Here is a 27,494-nt window from a genome sequence, read left to right as displayed (position 1 = left end):
GAGGGCATGGCAACCTACTCCAGTATTCTTGCCTGAGAATCCCATGGACAGAGGAGCCTGGCAGGCTACAGCCCATGGGGAAGTAAAGAGTCAGACATGATAAGCGATTTAGCACGCACACAAATGTCTAATTTAGCCTCTGTAACAAAATCTTCAGAGGAGAAAAAAAAAATCCAACAACCTGGGACACTAATATTTACCTTAAGGATTGTTGTTAGAACTATATATAGAGTTAGAACAGTGCTGACATACATAATTGCTTGTAAAATATTGGTTGTTATTATAACCAGCTACTCTTCAGTTTGGAATTCTCCTTCTCCTGTCCTCAATATACTTAGTGCACTATTTAATTGGTAATTAGGCTCTAGCTTATCATACCTCACTTTATATTTTTTAATAGCTAAGTTATTTTGCTTTTCATGTATTTATATCTCACTTCCTTAAGTAGATTTTAAGCTCTGTAAGGAAGAAATCTACATTCTATTACTATTACTATGTTATCACTTTTGCATAGAGTCCCAAGGGTGCCTGCCTATTGGATTGTTGAATGAATTAGGTAAGATAATAATGTAAATGTTTAGACTGGTGCCTAGAATATAGTGCCCAATAAGGGTTAACAAATGTTACTATAACACATACATACTAGATGATTATTTGATAATAGCAGATGAAATGAGCTTCTGAAAATTTATGGGTAAGTTGAATTTTAAAAAATTTTAAACACCAAGGGATGTATGTGTTTTCTTTATAAAATGTTAATATGTTTTGTAAATAATCAGCCTCAACATATTACACTTAGAGTATTTTTAAACTGAAATTGTTCATTCTGAAGCACTCTGATTTTCTTAAAAAATCGAATAAATGATAAGCATTAGAAATTCATCCTTGAGTGGAAAAGTGTATTGCTCCACAAAAATTACAATTTTAATAGCAGTTGTTTCTTGTAATCTCCTTTCAAAATTAATTTCATTGTTTTAACTAATTATCTAGACAATCATATCTTGTGAGCTTTTCTTGGACAGGCTAAATGAAGTACTGCTCATTTAACAATAAAACATTTACAGCTTTGAAGATAAAGAGGTTCTGCTAAGTTCAGATTATTATTATTAATATGGTAACAATTAAAATCATGGAATTGTGTAGAGAAATTGATTTCTACTACAGTGGGTGATTATTATGGTACATGGTGTTAATTGAGCAGATTAAAATATTAAATGTAGTCAGTTCTACATTGGAGTTATATTGATGTGAATGGAACTTGAGTTTTAATTAATTTATCAAAATATTTTGTAGTTTGATATTGTTTGAAGATAATATCAGTTAGATGGCTAAATTATTCTCCATATGATTATTATTTTCAATATTATTGTAGCAAAATACGGTTTTTACTTAGCATTGTTTTGAATTGCTACTTTGTTTTAACATACATTAAGCATTAACTAAGTTCCAAAATCACTGCAGATGGTGACTGCAGGCATGAAATTAAGATGCTTACTCCTTGGAAGGAAAGTTATGACCAACCTAGATAGCATATTGAAAAGCAGAGACATTACTTTGCCAACCAAGTTCCATCTAGTCAAAGCTATTGTTTTTCCAGTAATCATGTATGGATGTGAGAATTGGGCTATAAAGAAAGCAGAGTGCCAAAGAATTGATGCTTTTGAACTGTGGTGTTGGAGAAGACTCTTGAGAATCCCTTGGACTGCAAGGAGATCCAACCAGTCCATTCTGAAGGAGATCAGCCCTGGGATTTCTTTGGAAGAAATGATGCTAAAGCTGAAACTCCAGTACTTTGGCCACCTCATGCGAAGAGTTGACTCATTGGAAAAGACTCTGATGCTGGGAGGGATTGGGGGCAGGAGGAGAAGGGGATGACAGAGGATGAGATGGCTGGATGGCATCACTGACTCAATGGACGTGAGTTTGAGTGGACTCCGGGAGTTGGTGATGGACAGGGAAGCCTGGCGTGCTGCAATTCATGGGGTCACAAAGAGTCGGACACGACTGAGTGACTGAATTGAACTGAACTGAGTGCTATTAACATAGAAAGAAATCACTCCAAATATAGTTATTGGGTAAATGAATGATCAATTACTATGCTCTTATAATGAAAATATAACCCTATATTTAACTTAGGTAAAAACTTTTAGTTAGGGAACCAAAACATTCCTCAAACATTTGTGTGGATTGGAGACAGAGAATTAGCTCTATGACTTACTAACTCTGTGACTGTCTGCAAGTTACTTGGTTTCTCTTGGCCTAGTTTCCTTATTTGTAAAACATGCATGATGACATTTCACAGAGTTGAAATGAGAATAAATCATATAGTGTGCATTATTGTTCTGGCACAATATCTGGCACAAAGGAGAGGCATTGAATACTTTTATCAAACTGTTTGTTAAAATATAAGCCATACATGGCTATCTATTTCATAGGCCTATATCTATTATGGGCTTCCCAGGTGGCTCAGTGGTAAAGAATCCACCTGCCAATGCAGGAGACCTGGGTTCTATACCTGAGTTGGGAAGATCCACTGGAGAAGGAAATGGCAACCCAATCCACTCCATTATTCTTACCTGGGAAATCCCAAGGACAGAGGAACCTGGTGGGCTAAACAGTCCATGAGGTGACAAAAGAGTCAGAGATGACTTAGCAACTAAGCAACAAAGAATATATATTATAGAAATTGAATTAATAACCTTACAAAACAGAAAGCACCAAGCCCAGATGGGTTCACTGGTGAATTCTATGAAATATTTAAGGAAAAGGTTGTATCTCTACAATTTCATCCAAAAAATAGAAGCAGAGGGAATATTTTTTAGTTTCTTTGAGGCCAACCAAATATCAAAACCTCTATTTTTGCTTTATTGACTATGCCAAAGCCTTTGACTGTGTGGATCACAGTAAACGGTGGAAAATTCTTAAAGAGATGGAAATACCAGACCACCTGACCTGCCTCTTGAGAAACTTGTATGCAGGTCAGGAAGCAACAGTTAGAACTGGACATGGAACAACAGACTGGTTCCAAATAGGAAAAGGAGTATGTCAAGGCTGTATATTGTCACCCTGCTTATTTAACTTCTATGCAGAGTACATTATGAGAAACTCTGGGCTGGAAGAAGCACAAGCTGGAATCAAGATTGCTGGGAGAAATATCAATAACCTCAGATATGCAGATGACACCACCCTTATGGCAGAAAGCAAAGAGGAACTAAAGAGCCTCTTGATGAAAGTGAAAGTGGAGAGTGAAAAGTTGGCTTAAAGCTCAACATTCAGAAAACAAAGATCATGGCATCTGGTCCCATCACTTCATGGGAAATAGATGGGGAAACAGTGGAAACAGTGTCAGACTTTATATTTTTGGGCTCCAAAATCACTGCAGATGGTGATTTGAGCCATGAAATTAAAAGACGCTTACTCCTTGGAAGGAAAGTTATGACCAACCTAGAAAGCATATTGAAAAGCAGAGACATTACTTTGCCAACAAAGGACCGTCTAGTAAAGGCTATGATTTTTCCAGTAGTCATGTATGGATGTGAGAGTTGGACTGTGAAGAAAGCTGAGCACCAAAGAATTGATGCTTTTGAACTGTGGTGTTGGAGAAGACTGTTGAGAGTCCCTTGGACTGCAAGGAGATCCAACCAGGCCATTCTGAAGATCAGCCCTGGGATTTCTTTGGAAGGACTGATGCTAAAGCTGAAACTCCAGTACTTCGGCCACCTCATGTGAAGAGTTGACTCATTGGAAAAGACTCTAACGCTGGGAGGGATTGGGGGAAGGAGGAGAAGAGGACAACAGAGGATGAGATGGCTGGATTGCATCACTGACTCGATGGACGTGAGTCTGAGTGAACTCCAGGAGTTGGTGATGGACAGGGAGGCCTGGCGTGCTGCGGTTCATGGGGTCGCAAAGAGTCGGACATGACTGAGCTACAGAACTGAAATATCAAAACCAGTCAAAGACATCATGAGGCAAAAAACACTATAGATTAATATCTCTCATGAACATAGATGTAAAAATGCACCACAAAACACTAGCAAATTAAATCCAAAAATGTATAAAATGAATTCTACACCAGGCCCACTGACTGAATTTATCCCAGATATGCAAGCCTAGTTTAACATTTGATAACCAAATAATGTAATCCATTACATCAATAGGCTAAAAATTTAAAAATCACATGATCATGTCAGTAGATGCAGGAAAAAAAATTTGAAAAAATCCAATAAATGGTGCTGGAACAATTGGACATCCACACACACAAAAAGTGAATCTAGACACAGACCTACAGCCTTTACAAAAATTAACTCAAAAAGGATTATGGACCTAAAAAATGTAAAATGTAAAACCATAAAACTCCTAAAAGATAATGTAGGAGAAAGCCTAGATAAATTTGGGAATAGTGATGATTTTTTAAATACATCACCAAAGACATGAACCATGAAGTATATAATTGATAACCTATACTTTATTAAAATTAAAAACTTCTTCAAAAGATAATGTCAAGAGAAGGAGAAGACTAGGTACAAAATGAGAGAAAATATTTGCAAAAGACATATCTGATAAAGCACAGTTATCTCAAACATACAAAGAACTCTTTGTTAACAACAACAAAGAGACAACCTGATTTTAAAAATGGACAAAGGACCTGAATGGACACCCCTCACCAAAGAGGATACACAGGTGGCAGATAAACAGAGGACACATCGCTGGAGAGAATGCGAAATGGCACGGTCCCTTCAGTCACTCCAGAAGACCACTTGGTAGTTTCTTACAAAATTAAATATACTCTTGCCATATGATCTAGCAAACATGCTCCGTGGTATGATCCAAATGAATTGAAAACTTACGTCCACAAAACACTGCACACAGCTGTATATGGCAGCTTTACTCATAACTTCTAAAACTTGGAAGCCACCAAGATATCCTTCAGTGGGTGAATGGATAAATAAACTGTGGTAATACAGACAGTAGAACATCAGACAGCGCTAAAAACCTGCCTGCCAAGGCAGGAGACATAAGAGACCTGGGTCTGATCCTGCTTTGGGATGATCCCTTGGAGGAGGGCACAGCAACCCACTCCAGTATTCTCGCCTAGAGAATCCCCATGGACAGAGGAGCCTGGAGGCTACAGTCCATAGGGTTGCTCAGAGTTGGACAAGACTGAAGCGACTTAGCATGCACAAAAAGAAATGAACTATCAAGCCCTAAAAAGACATAGAAGAAAGTTAAAATATTACTAAGTGAAGGAAACCAATCTGAAAAGGCCACATGCTGTATGATTCCAACTACATGACATTCTATAAAAGGCAAAACTAAAACTGAAAAGATCAGTGGTTGCCAGGGGTTAGGTGGGAGGGAAAGATGCATAGGCAGATCAGAGAAGATTTCTAGGGCAGTGAAGCTCTTCTGTATGATACTATTAATATAATGGTGGATACACATCATTATACATTTGTCCAGATCCATAGAATGTACAACAGCAAGAGTGAACCCTCATGTAACCTGTGGACTTTGGGAAATAATGATGTGTCTATGTAGGTTTATTATAACAAACAGACTGCTCTGGTGTGGGATGTTGGTAATGGGGGAGGTTGTGTGTGTCGGAGAGGGGCAGGGAACAGTAAGTATATAAGAACTCTCAGTATTTTTCATCCAATTTTGCTGTGAACCTAAAACTCCTCTAAAAAACAAAGCTTGTTTTTAAAAATTATAAACCACTGCATTAAGATTCTTACAACTGTATACAGTAGTGTGGTTAATACTTCAGGCTTTTCACTCAGGCTGTCAGAGTTTAAGTCCTAATAATACTTTCCCTGTGACTCAATTTCTTCATCTCTGAAATGGGAGTAATAAGAATACTTTGGGGCTTTCCTGGTGGCTCAGTGATAAAGAATCTACCTGCAAAAAAGAGATGCAGTTTGACCCCTTGTCTGGGAAGATTCTGTGTGCTGTGGAGCAACTAAGCCCGTGTGCCAGAACTATTGAGCCTATGCTTTAGAACCTGGGAGCTGCAATAAGAGAAGCCGCTGCAATGAGAAACACCAGCACTGCAGCTAGAATGTAGCCCCTGCTCACAACAACTAGAGAAAGCCCACTTGTAGCAACACAAAGACCCAGTGCAGCCAAAAATAAATAAATAAAATTATTTTTTAAAAAGAGAATACCTTATCCTAGGACTTAACCAGTGGTCCAGTGGCTAAGACTTCACCTTTTCCAGTTCAGGAAACGTGGGTTTGATCCCTGGTCTGGGAACAAAGGTTCCATATGCCTCTGCTGCTGCTAAGTCACTTCAGTCTTGTCAGACTCTGTGCGACCCCATAGACGGCAGCCCACCATGCTTCCCCGTCCCTGGGATTCTCCAGGCAAGAACACTGGAGTGGGTTGCCATTTCCTTCTCCAATGCATGAAAGTGAAAGTGAAGTTGCTTAGTCGTGTCCGACTCTAGCGACTCCATGGACTGCAGCCTACCAGGCTCCTCCGTCCACGGGATTTTCTAGGCAAAAGTACTGGAGTGGGGTGCCATTGCCTTCGCCATATGCCTCAGGGTGTGGCAAAAAAAAAAAAAAAACCTCATCTTAGAGTTTTCCAAAAAAAGTGAGAGATTTATTATCTCTCTGAATTATCCCAGCCTCCCTGCAAAGTCCCCAACCCGCAGATGAAGAAACTGCAGCTCAGAGGGGCTCAGTGGTACCCATGGTCTCACAGTTTGTAAGCTCCAGAGACGAGACTTGAGGACTGACTTCCGTCCTCAAGGTGCTGTGCATGTTGGTTTCCACTGCTTTTATCATCAACCTTCCAACCCTCATGGTATCCTGGTTTCATGGCTGCTTTTTGTCTTTGCAGATCCCTCACACAACAAAGACAAGAAGTTGTGGATAAAGTAGTGAGTCCGTGGAGGATCCTGGAGACATATTCTTATAACAGATACCACCCCATGGGGGAGGTAAGCACGGACACATGGGGGGTGGGGTTGGTGGCGGTTACAACTGCTTTACGGTGGGCAAGGGATAGTTCATATCCCTGTTAATATCTACAGACCAGAGGGCCCCAGAATGAGAAGGTGAGATTTGTCTGTGCACTGAGGCCAAGGGATTCACAAACATCATCCTGTGACCATCACCATTACAGATACAAATCTAGTGATAGAAATAAAAAGGCAAATCAACAACCAAAAGAAAAAAAAAAGAAAAAGAATGCCCCAATCAGTTTTTCTAGTGTAAACATGGATCAAAATTAAATGTTACTCTCGTTCATCAAGTCTTTTAACTGCTTTAAGTAGGGCAGGATCAGTGTGTATATGGATGTAAAACACAGGTGGAGAAGCCTTCTGATTGATTCCCGTTTAGCTGAAAGGGTGGTATTTCTGGTAGGATACAAGAAACACAGGCAACAGCTCTCGAAAGAAATATTTGTATTGCTATGAAGATATGTTTAATGGTTTTTGAAACTGGATACAGTAAAAAGTATATATGCATATATGTGGTGTGTGTATGTGGTATTATGTAACACTTCTTTCGAAGTAAACATTTCTAAAAATAGAATTACTGGGTTAAACAATCATTTACATTTTTTATATAAATGCCCAAATTGCCTTCCAGCAAGGCTTTGCCACTTATTTCCTCAGTCTTGGGGAATATATTAATATTTTCCAGATTTTTTTTTTCAAAGAGTACAAGAAAGAATTTACACTTTCTTCTGTAACATTCACCCCAAAATACTAAAGTCTCTTCGATTTTCTTTTTTAAACAAGATCCAGTAAGATCCATGAGAAGTGTACGTGCTGGTATCAGAGATGAGATATACTTGGCTCGGCTACTTGCTCTGTGACCTTGTCCAAGACATTTAATCTCTATGTTCCTCAGTTTCCTTATATGTGAAAAAGGAATAGCAGTACTTCTCCTGCAGTTTGGTTGTGAGAATAAATGAAATAGGCTACACTTTTACTGATGAAGCAATAAATAAAATGATAGCTGCAACTGTGATGCGCTATTTATATCTCTCCCAGGACTCAGGGCACTGCATCTGATCCAGTCTCATCACAGAAAAGCATATAGTACCCATGTGATGAGTTGTTAATCTCTTCCCTCAGTTAAGTATTATTACTGTTATAATAATGCATTTTATCCATAGATATTCCATGCCAAAGATGAAAGTCAATTGAGACACAGAAATTTGTCTCAGAATTGAGAGAAAATTGAGACAAAGTCAATTAAGACACAGAAATTCAAATAGAATTTGTTATGCCAAATTAATTATTATCATTTACCATAATTCTTATCATTCAGATAATTCTGCTAGACAGAAATTGAATGCGGAGGGTATCATATGCTGAGGACTGTCCTAATATGTCTTATCTTGGTTAATTGTTTATTTCATTCTCCCTTAAAGGACCCTTAAAGGACTTTATTTCATTCTCTCCTTAAAGTTATTAACTTGGTCTTGATTTAGAAATTTCACTGTTCTGCGAAGGGGCATACCCAGACTCTTCTCCAATTTTGGATCCATGGACATTAACAAAGGATATTTTGGGGATTCAAAGAAGATCCCACAAAATAAGCTTATCCTGAAATTTCTGGCATGATTGAGTGCCACAGCAAAGTCCAGAAGTCTGATGGCTATCTGAAAATTGTGTGATTGGACAATGTTTGGGAAGTGTTATTCTGCATTGTTGAACTTGACATTCTCAATCATTTATTTGTGAAGTTCAACAGGGTGTCCTAGCCTGGGGGTAGAGTAGATCTTTAAAGAATAAGGGAGAAGGGGCAGTTACAATTCATTGGTTTAGTCTTTCATTTGTGTGCTAATGAACAGCCAAGAGCTGAGAGTTCAGTATCTTCATGAAAGAAACAATTATCTTAATTAGAGGCAAGCAAAGGATCTTCTAACTGATAACCTCAGCCCTCCCTGGCTGTTTCAGATCTACCAGTGGATGAGTGAGATAAGGGAGAAGTACACGGAAGTGGTGACACAGCATTTCCTAGGAATGACCTATGAGAGCCGGCCCATGTACTATTTGAAGGTGAGTGAGAAGGCTGAGAGTTACAGCTTTATCCAAGGATATTGGCTTACTATTCAGGGGCTACTCAGAAGTACGGACAAGGTTAAAGAGACAGGACAGAGAGATGCTGACTTTTCCACCCTAAACTGGGCATTTAAAATTAACAACTTGTAAATGCTTACATATTAATCATCTGGGTGGAATCATATTCGGAAGTAAAGAGAACTTCGGAAGTAAAGAGAACTTGGAATGGCTGGGTGACACCACGGGCCTGCTTGCTCAGTCGCTCAGTTGTGTCCAATTCTTTGCAGTCCCATGGGTTGTAGCCCATTGGGCTCCTCCGTCCATGGGATTTCAGGCAAGAATACTGGAGTGGGTTGCCATTTCCTTCTCTAGGGGATGCTCCTGACCTAGCAATAAATCTGCATTTCTTCAGACTCCTTCATTGGCGCTAGGATTCTTTACCACTGTACTACCTAAGGCCCAGAAGTAAGAACTTACTCCTTAGTTTTCTTCCTGCTGGGCCTCACTTGTCCCTGCTAAAACCGAGGAACTTAGAATCACGGATGGTGGTTGAAAAGGACTTAAGACGCTCTGGCGGAGAGGTTTCCAGACTGTGTTCTGTGAAGGCCTTGATGCCTCCAGCGCTCCCACAGTTGGGGTGGTGGGGGCAGGAAGGATGGTCTGCATAAGGGTGACATCCCCAGTTCACTTTTCATGCTTTTGAGTTTTTACAAAATTGTTTTTTAAACACATTCAGTTCAGTTGCTCAGTCGTATCTGACTCTTTGCGACCCCATGGACTGCAGCATGCCAGGCCTCCCTGTCCATCACCAACTCCCAGAGTTTACTCATACTCATGTCCATTGAGTCTGTGATGCCATCCAACCATCTCATCCTCTGTCATCCCCTTCTCCTCCCACCTTCAATCTTTCCCAGCATCAGGGTCTTTTCAAATGAGTCAGCTCTTCACATCAGGTGGCCAAAGTATTGGAGTTTCAGCTTCAATATCAGTCCTTCCAATGAACACCCAGGCCTGATCTCCTTTAGGACTGGTTGGATCTCCTTGTAGTCCAAGGAACTCTCAAGAGTCTTTTCCAATACCACAGTTCAAAAGCATCAATTCTTCAGCGCTCAGCTTTCTTTAACACATTATTTTCCATAAAAATATTTGAACATTATGGACAACCTTTATTTTTGGTTCCCTCATTTTTTTTTCCCAAGATATTTCTGTGTTGTTGGGTGTTGTCATTATAGACATGCCTGAACCGGCTAAGTCGGCTCCTGCCCCTAAAAAGGGCTCTAAAAAAGCTGTGACCAAGGCCCAGAAGAAGGACGGTAAGAAGCGCAAGCACAGCCGCAAGGAGAGCTACTCCGTGTACGTGTACAAGGTGCTGAAGCAAGTCCATCCGGGCACCGGCATCTCGTCCAAGGCCCTGGGAATCATGAACTCCGTCAACGACTTTTTCGAGCGCATCGCTGGCGAGGCATCGCGCCTGGCGCATTACAATAAGTGCTCGACTATCACATCCAGGGAGATCCAGACCACCGTGCGCTTGCTGCTACCTGGGGAGCTGGCCAAGCACGCCGTGTCCAAGGGCACTAAGGCTGTCACCAAGTATACCAGCTCCAAGTAAATATTATATGCCTAGCCGCTGTTAACAGAGAAGGCAATGGCACCCCACTCCTGTACTCTTGCCTGGAAAATCCCATGGACGGAGGAGCCTGGTGCAGTCCATGGGGTCGCGAAGAGTCGGACACGACTGAGCAACTTCACTTTCACTTTTCATTTTCTGAGGGAACAAAGACCCAGAGAAGTAAAGTGACTTGTGCAAAGTCACAAAGCCAGATCATAGCATAGCCAGAGGAATAAGCCATTCCCAAAGTTCTCTGCCCCTTTTGCATATGACATAATGAAAAATGTTTGAGGCTGATTAACCACTTTTCCATAGACTCTCAGGTTCAGACCAGTGATTTTTCAATCCTGATTGCTTAATACTGATGCCTGGGTCCCATTCACAGAGATTCTGAGCTAATTGCTCCAGGATGGGTCCCAGGCACCCCTTGAAAGCTCCCTAGATGATCCTAAGGTACAGGCAGGGTTGACAACTGCTACACCTAATCAGTGGGTTTTCAAAGGGCGGCCCTGGACCAGCAGCATCAGCATTACCTGGGAACTTGTTAGAAATGCACATGCTTGGGCCTAACTGCCAGTCTACTGAATCAGAAACTCTGGAGTTGGGCTCAGCAATCTGTGCTTTAACAAGCCCTCCCCCAGGTCATTTTGATGGACACTCAAGTTTCAGAGGGCTTCCCTGGTGGCTCAGATGGTAAAGAATCCACCTGCAATGTGGGAGACCGGCGTTCAATCCCTGAGTTGGGAAGATCCCCTGGAGAAGGCACAGCAACCCATTCCAGTATTCTTGCCTGGAGAATCCCCATGGACAGAGGAACCTGGTAGGCTACAGTCCATGAGGTCACAAAGAGTTGGACATGACTGTGTAACTAAGCACACACACACAAGTTTCAGGACCACAGTGCATTTCTAACAAGTTCCCAGCTGGTGCTGATATTACTGGCCCAGGACTGCTCTTCAAGAACCATCACCAAAGCAGTTTGGCATTAAAAACTAGCATTATTTGTTTGCTGTCCTCTTACTACTTACTATAGACATGTTATTTTGCAAAGCACATCCTCAAATTTTAGTTACTCACAGTTACAAAGAAGTCTATTGACTTCAAAACAGAATTTACCCAGGAGTTGACTGCTATGTTAAACGTGGGCCACCTACCTACGTGACTTTCCATAGGCTGTCAAGCTGAGCTGAGTCAGCCAAGAAGATATCTAAACATCCTTTGCACAGGACATCTTTTAAAAAAGAGAATTGACATGTAATAAGGAGACAATAAAGGTAAACTTACGGTCATATATATATATTCATAAAAGAGGGAATTATAAGACAGAATTAAGGTGAAAGGTACATTAGGAGCTTTGAAAATGGGTGAGGCTAAAAGGAAAAATTCCTTGAATATAATGAGTTCAAGCCGCATATTTCAAAATTGTAACTTTCTTGTAGATACAGAGGGAGAACCTTCATCAGTCCAACTCCCAGGAGCTTTCAATGAACAAGAGTCCAGGACGTTTACAAAACAGAACCAGATGTGACTGTTACAAACATGGGCATGTTCACAGCTTCTCCACCAAAGAGGATCTGTAATTGCTAGGTTAATCCATAATTGCCCCAAAAGAGGAGGGGATCTCTATTGCTTTGAGTGAGGCTGGACACGAATGACAAGTGGGAAGAGGAGAAAGAAGACTGGGTCAGCTGGGACTGGAGGAGTCTCTAAAGAAAGAGGAAATTAATGAATTTAATAAGCATTGCAGGACATTGTGTATTTGGATCCTTTCTCAGTTTTCAAGAAGTTTAAATGTAGTACATGTGTGCATGTTAAGTCGCTTTAGTTGTGCCTGACTCTTTGAGACTCTGTGAACTATAGCCCGCCGCTCCTCTGTCCATGTGATTTTCTAGGCAGAAACACTGGAGCGGGTTGCCATTTCCTTCTCCAGGGTATCTTCCCAACCCAGAGATTGATCCGGCATTTCTTATGTCTCCTGCATTGGCTGGGGGGTTCTTTACTGCTGAGCCATTGGGGAAGCCCTTAAATGTAGACTGGGATTCAATTTAAGTTCTTTTGATTCTTGAATGTTACTGCTTGTGTACTTTTTTACTCTGAGTGAACTCTATGTGGGAAGGTTTTATACAGTTTATAGAGATTTAGCGTCACAGTTTGTGGCTTGGAAGTTTTGGCCTTTATTTAAAGTTAGGGAATAATTTAAGGTATAGGGAAGACCAGGCTTTGTGTGGGGGACGCAGGGGAGTCAGTAAGTTGTCCTAAGAAAAATAAGAGAGCAAGCGTAACCATCAGTTCAGTTCAGTTCAGTTCATTTCAGTCGTTCTGTCGTGTCTGATGCTTTGCAACCCCATGAATTGCAGCACGCCAGGCCTCCCTGTCCATCACCAACTCCTGGAGTTCACCCAAACCCATGTCCATTGAGTCGGTGATGCCATCCAGCCATCTCATAACTATAGGAGGGTCATATTGGTGGGTGTCTTTACCAGCAGCCTTGCCTCATCCTTGAAACCACGGAATGGAGGGAGACAGGTGCCCTTAGGGGAATAAAAAAAGATCTAATAACTTTTCACAGTGGCTTGCAATCATAAGCAATTATTTGATAATGGAACACAAATGTCCCCTCCAGATCAGCCAACCATCCAGTAACCCCAAGAAGATTATCTGGATGGACTGTGGAATTCATGCCAGGGAATGGATTGCCCCTGCTTTCTGCCAGTGGTTTGTGAAAGAAGTAAGTGTTTTTAACTTTCTCACAATGGCTAGTTGTGCTTAGTCGCTCAGTCGTGTCTGACTCTTTGCAACGTCATGGACTGTAGCCCTCCAGGCTCCTCTTCCCATGGGGATTCTCCAGGCAAGAATACTGGAGTGGGTTGCCATGCCCTCCTCTAGGGGATCTTCCTGACCTAGGGACTGAACCCAGGTCTCACACATAGCAGGCGGATTCTTTACTGTCTGAGACACCAGGTGGTTAACTACCCTACAAAACACCTGTCACGTCTCGGCTATTTGGAGAGCACGTTTCTTTTCACATGTTGGCAAGGCAGCTCTCCACTGAGCTGCTCCTTCACCTCAAAGTGAATGGAATTCATAAGTAGGTTCACTGAAAACTGAGTTAGATGTTCTGGTGTCTTTTTAGTGCACCCAAAATCATTTTTATTGGAAGGTAAGCAAATCTAAATGGAGAAGAAAATATATCTTGGGAGTCAGAGATGAATTTGAATCCCAGAGCCATCTCTTTCTAATAGTCTGGTGCACAATTTCTAACACCAGGACCCGTAGTTTTTCACCTGCAAAAGGTGTATGAAATGACTACTTCAGTGCCTGTTGTGTGGATTAAGAGATTAACACAGAAACTATCAATACCTGGCACCGTGAATTCTCACATATTACCTATACCCCTCCTTAGGGAATAAGACTTTAAAATTAATATAAGATACTTTTGTGTCAAGCCTTTTCAGAAGCCCAAACAGGATGACATCCACAAGGAGTAGTTCTCAAAGTGTAGTTCCTAGACCCACAGCATCAACATAACTGGGAACTTGTTCAAAATGCAAATTCTGGGTTTCCACCTCACTACCTCATACCTAGTGAATTGGGGCTAGGGGTGGAGATGGGGGTGTATAGCCAGGTGGGCAGTATGTTAACAAGCCAGCCTCCAGGTGATTCTGATATGTGCAGAGGTTTCAGAAAGACCACACATTGAACAGGACAGTTGAGGCAGGATTGATGGGCAAAGGCCAGTGTACACTCACGTCCTATGATTAAGCTGAAATTGTCAGAAAATTGAGAGAAAAGACCTCTTCCCAGGATCATTCCAAATATTTTTCTATCAAATGTCCAGATTCTACAGAACTATGAAGACAACTCAAGGATAAGAAGGCTCCTTAAAAACCTGGACTTCTACGTGCTTCCGGTTTTTAACATAGATGGTTACATCTACACTTGGACGACTGTGAGTACATTGAGTTTGGTCCTGGGATGGGTTCACGAACTAGATATTGATTCAGGTTCATTTTCTGACTTCAGTCACTGCAACTATAAAAATGTTTTGTGGTCATTTAAAGGAGGAAACCTCATTTGGAATTAAAATCCACATTTTTAAGTCAACAATCTAAGTTAAGTTTAGGATCAAGGAGGCTGAAGGCCTTTTTTGAACATTTTTGTTTGTTTGTTTTTGACTTATTCCCAGTGTTTCAGCCAGACTTAATTTTCTTCAACCCCATCTCTTTAACATTTGTGGATTGCCTGTCACCTGATAAGGATTATGTTGGTATAAAATTCCTACACTACTGTGTATCCTTAAATCAGTTCTTGAAACATGAGTGGCACAAATAATCTATAAATTCTAACCCAACCTTTATTTTTCCATGGTGGTCATGCATATGGAGTTGTGGACAGGGGAACATCTCATAAAATTATTTTTTTTTTGGCTGCATTGGGTCTTTGTTGCTTTGTGCAGGCTTTCTCTAGTTGCAGTAAGCTTGGGGTACTCTCCGTTGCTGTGTGTGGACTTCTCATTGCGGGGGCTTCTTCTGCTGCCAAGCACAGACTCGAGGGTGCACAGGCTCAGTAGCTGTGGAGCACAGGCTTAGTTGTTCTGTAGCATGTGGGGGTCTTCCTGACCAGGGATTGAAACCTGCATCGACAAGCGGATTTATATCCGCTACACCACCAGGGAAATCCAAGATTTTTATTTAATAGACAACTTCCTCTTTTAAAATGTTTCTAAAGCATACCGCTCCAGACGTCAGAGCCCTGTTTCTAGGGAGTATTCATTCCTCCCACTTCTTCCAGCTCCCCCAGACCTTCAAGGGACCCCTTTCTCTGTAACGGCCTCTCTGGCCCAGTATGAATCAAGCCCTTCCCTTCCAGCTTGTCTGGTGAAACATGTCTTTATCCCTATCTCTACTCATCAGTTGTCTGCTTCCAGAAATGTGCACAAACCATCTCTGATGCACCTGCAAGAGCCTTTTTCCATCTGCCAAGCCATTTCTCTTTCATTCTTTATCACTTGAACCTAAAAAAATGACTCTCTGAAGCTTTTCCTGATTAAGCAGATCACATCCACCAGGCACTATTAATCTGCCCATGAGGGAGAGGCCAAATTACCCCTCCAAAGTGATGGTTTACACACATGTGCACTTAGGGTTGTACAGATGTTCCTGTTATTGGGGGTTACTAACCCATCTGGGGGACTAAAAATTAAATGCACTAGCTTCATAATGTTGAGGCAGGTTCTTCCAGACAGTCCTAGGAACTATTTTTCATGTTCAAGGACCACCCATCATCACTAACACTGTGATTTATGAGACCTTAGAATGACAACATCCCTGTTTGTTTCCCTGTTACAGGATCGGCTTTGGAGGAAGTCCCGTTCATCCCATAATAATGGCACATGTTTTGGAACAGATCTCAATCGAAACTTTGATGCATCCTGGTGTAGTAAGTACATGCTTACTAAGTACATCATTAGTAAGTAGATGAATAACAAAAAGCAAAAAAATGGAGCAGAGAAGCTAGGAAAGAGGTGCATTACTAGAGTTAGTACTATTTATGTATGCAACTTTTGAAATAAACATCTAATATTGTATAGCTTTCTGGACTTCCTGGTCGGTGTTACTCTGTCTAAAGAGATGATATTATCTATGCAATAAGAACAGCAACACTCATATGCAGGACTCTTTTCAAGTGAGATTGCCTAAAAAAGGGCAACGATGACTTTGATCAGTGTGCATATATTTGAAACTCATCACTCTTTTTAAAAATATATCGTTCAGTCACTAAGTCATGTCTGACTCTTTGTGACCCCATGGACTGCAGCATGCCAGGCTTCCATGACCTTCACTATCTCCCAGAGTTTGTTCAAACACATGTCCATTGAGTCAATGATGCCACCCAACCATCTCATCCTCTGTTGCCCGCTTCCCCTCCTGCCCTTGGTCTTTCCTAGCATCAGAGTCTTTTCCAATGAGTCAGCTCTTCACATCAGGTGGCCAAAGTATTGGGCTTCAGCTTCAGCATCAGTCCTTCCAATGAATATTCAGGATTTGTTTCCTTTAGAATTGACTGGTTTAATCTCCTTGCTGTCCAAGGAACTCTCAAGAGTCTTCTCCAGCACCACAATTTGAACGCATCAATTCTTTGGTGCTCAGCCTTCTTTATGGTCCAACTCTCACATCTGTACATGACTACTGGAAAAACCACAGCTTTGACTATATGGACCTTTGTTGACAAAGTGATGTCTCTGCTTTTTAATACACTGTCTGGGTTTGTTATACCTTTTCTTCCCAGGAGCAAGTGTCTTTTAATTTCATGGCTGCAGTCAGCATCCATAGTGATTTTGAAGCCCAAGAAAATGTGTGTCCCTGTTCCCATTGTTTCCCCAACTATTTGCCATGAAGTGATGGGGCCAGATGCCATGATCTTAGTTTTTAATGTGGAATTTTAAGCCAGCTTCTTCACTCTCCCTTTTCACTTTCATCAAGGATCTCTTTAGGAATTGGTATAAAGAAAAGTCAGAGAATTATCCTTGCAGATATTTTTTACAACATGAGGGCAGAACAAGAAAAACATTTTCTTCTCATCAAGGCATTTTCATGTTTCTGAATCTGAACAGACTCAATAGATTGGAAGCAAATAGAAATAAGGATGGATAAGAGCAGTCTGGTTAAAAACCAAATGACAAAGGTTCAGATTCGGTGGCTGTGTGTGTGATCTTGGAAAAATTGCTCTCTCGGCTTCAGTTTTCTCTTTTTTTAAAAAATGTGGCTCAACATAATACCATCTTATCAGGAGGTTGTCGTGGGGATTCAATGAGATGTATCAACTTGAAAAATATTCACAACCTAAAAGTTGAGGATTATGTTTTATTCGGAGAGAATTTTTAGGACTTCAAGCTTGGGAGACAGTGTATGAAGTGACCTTGAGAGAGCTACTCTGAGCAGGTGAGGGGGAAAGCCAGGTTTATGTAGAGTTTCGCAATAAAGAGCAGGTGGTCTGAAGGTCAAAATATTATTGTTAATGAAAGAAGACAGATATACCAAGATAAGGAATTTAACCCTTTCTGTGTATGGGAAGATGCAAGAGTCTGGACTGAAACCATTCCTTTGATATGCACCTCAGCTATCTGGGGCCAGTATTGTCTGTTTTTCACCTCCTGAACTTCCTTGGGGCTCACTGCAGAGAGTGGCTGCATTTTGATGGCTGCTAGATGGCAAGTATTCTTCTCCTTCCCGAGTTCCCCCAGGGCTCAGCTCACACTGAAGGGCTGCAATTGGTGATGACTATGAGGTCGGCCCTGGGATTTCTTTGGAAGGAATGATGCTAAAGCTGAAACTCCAGTACTTTGGCCACCTCATGCGAAGAGTTGACTCACTGGAAAAGACTCTGATGCTGGGAGGGATTGGGGGCAAGAGGAGAAGGGGACGACAGAGGATGGCTGGATGGCATCACTGACTCGACGGACGTGAGTCTGAGTGAACTCCGGGAGTTGGTGATGGACAGGGAGGCCTGGCGTGCTGCGATTCATGGGGTCGCAAAGAGTTGGACACGACTGAGAGGCTGATCTGATCTGATGATATCCTTGTTTACTGATATGGCAGGAAATATCCCATTTCTCAGATGTCTCACAGGAGGGGCTGAGCACAGTGCCCAGCATGGAAAAAGTACTCTGTTGATGGTCCTTATTATTACTGGTGAAGACAACTGACTGAAAATAGCTGTTTTTCTATCCTTGCAAAATAGCTCTAGAGAGACTCATGCCAGTAAAACAGCAAGAGAGACACTTAGGACAATAAGACTATGACAGAGGCTGACCCTGGAACCCAAGAACTGGTTCCCAAGCATTCGTTTCAGGGTTCCCCAAAAATTTAAGTGAAAGATTGCTGAAAATGCTTTTCCTTTTTGCATCTTCCTTCCCCAGCCACATAAGCAGGGAGTTTGCTTCTAAATCTGAACATCAGCCCTCCTGCCTTTCTGTGCTCCTCCTTAAATGACATTTAACCAGGACAAACTTAGACAAGCAAAGGCAAGCCTTGATTCCACCCACAGATGCCCTGAGTAAGAGTGAATCCTCGCAACCCACCCCCCGATCTCAACCCCCACCCAGGTTGGTGCTAAACGGAGACCATGATGCCTTCCTTGGGGTTTCCTGTATATTTCAGGTATCGGTGCATCTCACAACTGTGAAAGTTTAACATTTTGTGGAATGGGACCCATGTCTGAACCAGAGACGAAAGCTGTTTCCAGCTTTATCGAGAGCAAGAAGGAGAACATTGCCTGCTTCCTGACCATGCACTCTTATGGACAGCTCATTCTCGTGCCTTATGGCTACACCAAAAATAAATCAAATAACCATGAGGAATTGGTAAGCCCATACACAGTGCCGGAGCCCTGAGAGGCCTCAGTAGGACTCTGCCTTCTTTACCCCCTCGTTTCCTTTAATAGGATTTTGGCTCCAGCCCTGCTTTTGTTCCCTCTGCTTTTCCTTATTTTCTTTCTCCCGCTTTTCTCACCTTGCCAGACGCCTGCTGGGAAGACTTCAGGTTAAATGCTGCTTTACCTACGTTAATTAACTACCTGTTTCGAAAAGTGTCAAGTTGGGAGACATCTTAGGTATTCGTGTATAATATAAATGAGATGATTATGTTAATAATCTGTAGGAATGTGCTTTCATTTCTGTAAATTCTCTTGAAGCTCAGTTCAGCAATTATAGCTTCTGAACCGTGCTTTAAAGAACTTGCCAGCTGTTAGTGGAATATGGCATATCTAAAATAACATGGCTAAATAATATCTGCTCTCTTCTCTGCTCAACACAATGCTTTATTTCCCTCTGAACTCTGCCTCTAGTTTTTGCCTAGGAATATTTGTAAGGGGAAGTGCCAGTGGAATTCAAACCGGGGCAGGGAAATTCTGCTTTGTCTTATCTGGGGTCCTTTTCTGAAGCTCTGTTTACCCAAGCCCTGATGGGCAGAATTGCTGGAAAGTACTGGGCTCTTGCCCTTTTGTGAACCTGAGAACAATAGACATAAGTCAAAGAAAGGGTCAATTTAGAATTGTTGTAGTATTTGTTATCTTTTCCTAAAATTTATTTTTTCAACTTTTAGTTGTGATAGAATCGATATAAAATTTACTATCTTAACCATTTTTAGGTGGACAGGTCAGTAGTTACATATATTCACATTATTGTGCAACCAATCTTCAAAACTTTCACCTTGCATCATCAAATATCTCTACCTGTCAAACAACTCCGGACCCACCCACCTTGTCTCTGGCACCCACCCTTCTACTCTCTGCCTCCTGAGTTTGACTACTCTAGGTAGCTCATATAAGTGGAATCTTACAGCACCTGTCCTTTTGGTAACTGGATTATTTCACTTAGCATAATATCTTCAAGCTTCATGCATGTTGTACCATGTATCAGAAGTTCTTTTTTCTAGGCTAAATAATATTCCATTGTATGTATGTACCACATTTTCTTTACCCATTCATCAATCAATGGGCAATTGAATTGTTTCCATCTTTTACCTATTGCAAATAATGCAGCTCTGAACACAAGTGTACAAATATCTCCTTGAGACCCTGCTTTCCATTCAGAATCTGCCCGCAATGCAGGAGACACAGGAGATACATTTTCGATCCCTGGATCAGGAAGATCCCCTGGAGGAGAAAATGGCAACCTGCTCTAGTATTCTTGCCTGGAAAACTCCATGGACAGAGGAGCCTGGCAGGCTACAATCCATGGGGTCGCAAAGAGTCAGACATGACTGAGCATATGGCACATCCAGAAGTAGAATTGCTGAATCGTGTTGTAATTCTGTCTTCAACTTTTTGAGGAATCATCATTTCCAGAGCAAGTACACCATTTTCCATTCCCTCCAATAGTGAATAAGAGTTCCAATTTCTCCACATTCTCACCAACACTTGTTAGTTTCTGTATACCCTTTAAAAATATTTTTTAAACAAGTTTCTCATTATCAACAAATGCTGGGCTGGACGGGGGCCTGGCTTGCTCTGTTCTTAAGATCACAGAAGGCGGGTGGCCTATTGACTCTGTCATTTCCTCTTGTCTCTCTCCCCTGGAACATCACTTATAAAACACATGTCTGGGCACTAAAAGAAAAACCACTATAGATCTTTGCTGAGGGGAATACTTCCTCCAGGAGTCAAAAATATCCAATAGTACCCAACTGTCTTTCCACAGTTGTTTTTGGGCATTTGTACTACCTGATTATTTTGTACAAGGTAGAAATAACATTTACCTAGAACTTTAAAAATTACAAGGAGATTTTATGACCCTTATCTGATCCTCATGACAATATAGTAAGCTCACTTTGGAGATGCAGAAGTTAAGACCTTGAGTTAATAGTATATCTAAAATCCCTGTAGACGGTAAATGGTGGAGTCTGGGTTGGAGCTCACGTCTTCAGATTCCAAGCGTCACATTTATCAGGCCACAGGACACTGCCTCTCCTCTCCACGTAAGAAGGGTCTGCAACTTCTGGAAGCTGTCATTGACTTTGATGCCTGGGCCACTGTGTCCTATATTCTCCTCATTTCTGTACCCCAGAAATTCTATTTCTTCAGTAATGTACTGAAACAGGGATTTCAGTCAAGAAGCCCAGACCCCTCCTTATCTCCCAGTTCCTGTGATATTTGCCATTGTTGTTGTTGTTCAGTCGCTCAGTTGTTTCTGACTCTTTGTGACCCCATGGATGACGCCAGGCTTCCCCGTCCTTCACTATCTCCCAGAGTTTGCTCAAACTCATGTCCATTGAGTCAATGATACTATCCAACCATCTCGCCATGGGTGTTTGATTTCTGCTTAAAGGATTCTATGACAAATACAAATGAACCACCACAGACAGGCCATTATAGATCTTTGATGGGACAGGTCTTCTACCAGCAAAAAAAAAAAAAAAGAGGCTCATATATCCCAGTATTTTTCTAGGTAATTTCATTCCCTTTTTTAGTCCAGGAAAACAGATACTACATCGCCATGTTGCAAGGTTTGCATTCAAAGGTCACAGGGTCTTGGGCTACTGAGGGCTGTCTCCTTAGAACCCTCTGACCACAGAATGAGTACTGACTTTACCACTAATGGAAAGTGGAACTCTAAGATGAGAATTACTGGCAATTCTTAATACTCTATGTAGAGATTGGAAAACTGAATTGACAAAGATTGCTTCAATTCTGTGTCTCTTACAGTATCAGGTGTTGAAAAGTTAGCATAACATTCATCACTAAGACTTCTCCATAAAAAGACTGAAAATGTTACCACCATGTGTCAAACTCATTGAAGCTAGTTAGCAGTGTTTTTAGGTTCTCAGTGGTAAGCTTTGATAGAGCACACAAAGACAGAATCACACCAACTGTTTCAGGAGTTTTCCATTTCTGGTATATTTACAACCACCAGAGACTAGTAATTAATCTCTATGTATTTACAAAATGAAAAATTTGTATAAATCATGATAAATATTATACTGCGTGATAGACAACTTGGCAATCACTAAGTAGGGGAAATAGAACTATATATAGCCTCATTCGAAACTTCTCTGGAAATTAGAATAGCTATAAGAAGTCTAATGTTTCAAATGCTGACATTCTTTCCATTTGAACTCTTTCCACATCAACCCCTGTATCCCATTCCAAGCTCTATCCTCCCACACAGATGCCAGGGCCTTAATCAATCTTGTTGAGTACTTGCCCGTGAATATATGCGTATAGGAAACTTTCTGGGCCCAGGAAAGAAGTTATTAAGCATGCATGAGGTCTTTAACAATGTAAATTACACACTACTAGCAAAGAGATTTTTTATTATTTTGACTAGAAGGAACCTTAAGGCTGAGAAGAAGGATAGCAGAGAAATTGGCTCTCTATGGCCTTGCAGTATAGTGTTGAAAGGAGACAGAAATCACAAGTTCTTTTGTCAATAAAGAAAAGGAAACTGGAAAGACTCTTTCCCACCCAATAGGCAGGATTTAAGGAGAGGGAACTATATAAAATTAAGTTTGGCCATGAGAAGAAAGAATCTTGATCTGGAGTGAGTTTCAAGAAATAAAAAATGAGTGCAAGAACCTATCTGAATAGAAAATATAGCCTGGAGCTGCTTCATGCAAACCAAATAACGGTTAAGACCCCACATGGACAAGTTAGCAGAGTTTCATTCAAAGAAACACAGATACACATGGGAATTAAGAATAATTAAAAGCAATTTACATCTCTACTAGAGACTCCCAAAGAACTACAAAAAGGAGTGAGCTGCTAAATTTTAGCAACTCTTTCTCCAGGGTGCGTGTTTTAATTTCACTCACACACGGCAACTATTCTGAATCCTTCCTTTCTCTCTACTCTTCTTTCTGATTTCCTTAATGGATTTTTTCTCTCCAGAAATCCCCTCCCTGACTCTCTTCTCCTTCTTATAATTTCCTCTTCTTTCTGCAGACAGCTCTTGTACCCCTTTCCAGAGGCTTCTCTGGTGGCTCAGTGGTAAAGAACCTGCCTGCCCAATGAAGGAGACAAGTGTCCAATCCCTGGGTCAGGGAGATCCCCTGGAGAAGGAAATGGCAATCCACTCCAGTATTCTTGCCTGGGAAATCCCATGGACAGAGGAGCCTGGCGGGTCACAAAGAGTCACATATGATTTAGCGATTGAACAACAAAAACAACTTCTTTCCAGTGTAAGTGATTAAAACCAGATTTATTCCTTGCACTTATTTAACCCTTCCTACCCATCATTTCAGTTCTGGACACAGGAACAGGAACTAGGAACCAGGAACTAGGGCAGATGTATAATCTTTCAGGAAGAGAGAGAGAATGTAAAACTCAGTAGTGAGTGGAGAGGAGGCAAAAAGCTTGCAAATATGTTCAATTTAAAGTTCTAAGTCCTACCACTGTTGCATGGAACCCTCCCACCACTTATTACCTCTCCTGCTTTTCGTTTTGAATGTCACTGTGCCTAAATCCACTCTACCCAAAGACCACACTGTCACACATTATGATTCAGTGGGGCAGTACAGGAGCAGGAAAACAAAAACAAAAAAAACAAAAACAGAATCTAAAATAAGATCTGTCACTGATCAAGGGAAGAAGTCGGGAACTGATGCTCCTGAAAGTGTAGTCTGGCTGCCCTAAGGGGTGAAGGAATGGTGGATCCAGGCAGGTGGTGGCTAAGGGGATTTTCATGGTGTCTTGTGTAGAACCCAAGGGGAAGTAATGGTGTAAGTCATCAGGTGGCTAGAATATAGCACTAGGGAATCTAGGGTGGGGAATACTTAGACTGTCCATAGGGTATGAAAGGAGATTTATTGCATGGTCAATAAACATAGCCAATACAGTTAGACTTCAGTTAGTGTTTCTGATCTCAGGAAAGGGTCTTCAGAGAGCAAGGCTGAGACCTTAGACATCATCTAGTTCTGAAGGGTTTCCAATGCAGTCAGGTGACATGGTGATAGGTACAGAGAAGGGTGTCATTTCCTGTTCTGAAAATCTATGAGTGAAAGATAAATATCAAATACCTTTAAAGAAAAATAAGAGGGAAGCAATAAGAGGAGTATGAAGAAAGGGCTATGTAAGAAAAAAAAAAAGCGAGGAGATATAATCTAGTCACGGTGCTCAAGAGAACTTAGCATTTGAGAAGGTTTTGAGGTGGTGCAGAATTTCAACAAAGAAATGAGACATCCCAGGTAGAGGGCATATCTTGAGAAAAGGCAGAGAGGCTGAAGAACATGGGGCACATCTGGGGAACTGTGGGAGAACTGGAGTTTGACTATAATCTAGGGTAGGATCAAGAAAATATGATGCTGGAAAGGTGGGTTAGGTCCTTATTGTAGAGAATCTTAAATACTACACTGAGCAGTGTACCCTAACGCAGTGGGAAACCAAGAGTCAGTGAGGGTTTTCAGCAGGACCATGATCACAGTCCTGCTCTACAAAAGCTCACCCTGAAGTCAGGAAGATCAGCTGGGGTTAAGGATTGGTAAGAGGAAGGAAAACTTATTAGAAGATGACAACAGTCCATTTCAGAGTTAATAAAACTGAAATAGAGTGATGATGTTAGAAGTGCAACTTGGTCATTATTTGAAAGAAGAGTCAAAGATGATTGTCGGAATTTACATATGGGGCACGTAATAAGACAGAATGATGAAAATCAAAACAGCCTTATTAGTGGAGGAAATGATGAAACTGGATTTGAGTATGTTGAGTCTGAAGTATCAGCAGATGACCCAGGTATAGGTGTTCAGTGGGAAGTTAGAAAGATAGTCTGGAACTCAGAGGATGGATTTGGACAAAATAGCAAACACTCTGGATTGTTAGATTTATTTTTAACACCAGATATCTGTCTCTGCATTTCCCACCTACAGATCCAAGTTGGACAGAAGGCAGCAAATGCATTGAAAGCAAAGCATGGAACCAATTATAGAGTTGGATCGAGTGCAGATATTTTATGTAAGTATCTTTTTTTTTTTAACTTCTTCAATAGTATCTAAGGCACAAAAGAAATCAGTGGACTTTGGAGTGGGGTGTGGTGGACAGGATAAAAGTGTTCCATGGATCAACAGGAAGTTGTACAAATCAAAATGATCAAGGATAAAAGGCAGGCTGTACAAATCCAGAATTGTGTTCTCTAGGGATAAGGTGCAAGCTAACTAAAAGTAAAAAATACACTGGCTCAGATCAGTACTCCCTCTGGCTTCAGTTATAAAGAGCTAGCCATGAGAAGGTACAGGAGTTAACAGGAAAGACCGTTTCCAGTGATCCTTGATCAGTTGATTTAGTTCCCAGAGGACTATCAGGTTAAGAAAGCAAAAGAGGTGGGGCTTGGAGTTTTTTTTAAAAAAACAATTTACTTGAAAGAACAGTGCATTGCTTTCCCAATCCCCAGCTACCACCCCCTCCAAGCACTGAAGAACCAACAAGATGGTATTCTCCGAGTATTTTTCCTATAGGTCATTTTGTTTCTGTCCTTGATATGTCAGTTGACTCTTACTGTCTAATATCAGATTGTCTTTTCTTTGATTCAGCTGAGAAATTTTAACCAAACCTCTGTTAGGTGCCAGGCATAATGCCAGGTATCGTGGGGATGGTAAGTGGAGACAAAAGCCGAAAATATCGAAGAGAGGAAGAAGGCAGCTGTCCATAGATCCTAATATGAAAGAGTTGATTTTGCTAGGCTGAACCTTTAGTCCCTTAAATGTCCCTATAGAAATCTATCTTTTCCAAGGGTAACTTCTAACTCTGCCTCCATGTTTTATTTGTAGATGCTACATCAGGATCCTCAAGAGACTGGGCTCGGGACATTGGGATCCCCTTTTCATACACATTTGAACTGAGGGACAATGGTACCTATGGATTTGTCCTGCCAGAAACTCAGATTCAGGCCACTTGTGAGGAAACCATGGAGGCTGTGCTTTCAGTCCTAGATGATGTATATGAGAAGTACTGGTACACAAACAGTGCCAGAAAGGCCAAATCTACTGCTCTGGTGCTGAGCTTGCTGATGTCCTTCATGTCTCTTCTCTAAGTGCATCCTACCCAGACCTGCTCGGCCCCAGTGACATGGACATGGCTGCCCAACAGGTGCTTTTGCAACTATGGAGAAATCAAATAATTTAACTAGAAATACTTTCAATAAAGGTGAATCATCTTTGTATTTTCATGTTTGTTCTGCTGTAGTTAATTTTTATTAATTCTAAAAGAGTATAATATCAGTTATTGGTACAGTAATGCTACAAGTGAAAGTCACTCAGTTGGGTCCAACCCTTTGCAACCCCATGGACTATACAGTCCATGGAATTCTCCAGGCCAGAATACTGGAGTGGGCAGCCTTTCCCTTCTCCAGGGGATCTTCCCAACCCAGGGATCAAACCCAGGTCTCCTGCATTGCAGGCAGATTCTTCACCAGCTGCTGCTACTGCTAAGTCACTTCAGTTGTGTCCGACTCTGTGTGACCCCATAGACATCAGCCCACGAGGCTCCCCCGTCCCTGGGATTCTCCAGGCAAGAACACTGGAGTGGGTTGCCATTTCCTTCTCCAATGCAGGAAAGTGAAAAGTGAGAGTGAAGTCGCTCAGTCCTGTCTGACTCTTAGCGATCCCATGGACTGCAGCCCACCAGGCTCCTTCGTCCATGGGATTTTCCAGGCAAGAGTACTGGAGTGGGTAGCCACTGCCTTCTCCAACCAGCTACCACTCTACAATTCAGTGGCTCACACAGCTATAGGTCATCTAGGAAGTTCTGATCTTGCCTGTGCTCACAGAAACTGATCTGTGGTCAGTTTCAAGGCAGCTGCCTTAGGGTCTGGAAAATTTTTTCCCATCTAAATTCTTTGAAAATGTTGCTTGTGCCTTTGACCCAAGTTTACTCTTAATTTTGTGTAACTGTGTTAGTAGCAGCAGTCAGAAGATAAAGTTATATAATTTCTCTATAGCTGTTGCTTGTTTTACTTATTTACTTAATATTTTACTTATTAAAAAATTTTTTTTGAGAATCTACGAGGTACATTTTGCTAGGCTCTGGGTTTACAATGGTGAATAAAGCAGACATGGTCCCTGTTCTCATAGAATTTCTGTTCCAATGGGTGAGATTGACTGGAATGGACAGTATTGCTTACCAGGCAAATCTCCTTTCTGGAGAGCCATTATAATCAAGAACACAAATATATAAACTAACCATAGCAGCTTGTAACAGGGGCTAGGAAAGAAATTAAAAGTAAGTAGAGAGGTAAGTAAGGGCCAGATTTTATGTTTCCAGGTACACAGCCGTTTAATGGTGCCATCTTGTCTGTGACACTTTACATGCTCTTCAGGTAGCACCTATGACTGTCATTTCCTATGTATCTCTATGTGACACCTTGAAATGATG

The 27,494-nt window shown here is 41.4% G+C and overlaps 1 protein-coding gene across 1 annotated transcript in view; it reads left to right on the top strand.

Moving 5' to 3' along the window:
* CPO (carboxypeptidase O) overlaps nt 1-26,154 on the top strand; it is a 31,763-nt gene extending 5,609 nt beyond the window's left edge. Inside the window, exons 2-9 of the mRNA XM_005904748.3 lie at nt 6,847-6,946; nt 8,921-9,022; nt 13,261-13,365; nt 14,476-14,586; nt 15,986-16,076; nt 18,797-18,999; nt 24,995-25,079; nt 25,892-26,154. Coding sequence (XP_005904810.1) covers nt 6,847-6,946; nt 8,921-9,022; nt 13,261-13,365; nt 14,476-14,586; nt 15,986-16,076; nt 18,797-18,999; nt 24,995-25,079; nt 25,892-26,154 — 1,060 coding nt within the window. The remainder of the gene's footprint in view (nt 1-6,846; nt 6,947-8,920; nt 9,023-13,260; nt 13,366-14,475; nt 14,587-15,985; nt 16,077-18,796; nt 19,000-24,994; nt 25,080-25,891) is intronic.
* The last annotated feature ends 1,340 nt before the right edge of the window (nt 26,155-27,494 follow it).

The sequence above is a fragment of the Bos mutus genome, chromosome 2 (assembly GCF_027580195.1).
Source record: "Bos mutus isolate GX-2022 chromosome 2, NWIPB_WYAK_1.1, whole genome shotgun sequence".
NCBI classification, from domain to species: Eukaryota; Metazoa; Chordata; class Mammalia; order Artiodactyla; family Bovidae; genus Bos; species Bos mutus.
Note: the sequence above shows the minus strand (reverse complement) of the source record. Positions and strands in the feature narration are given on the sequence as shown.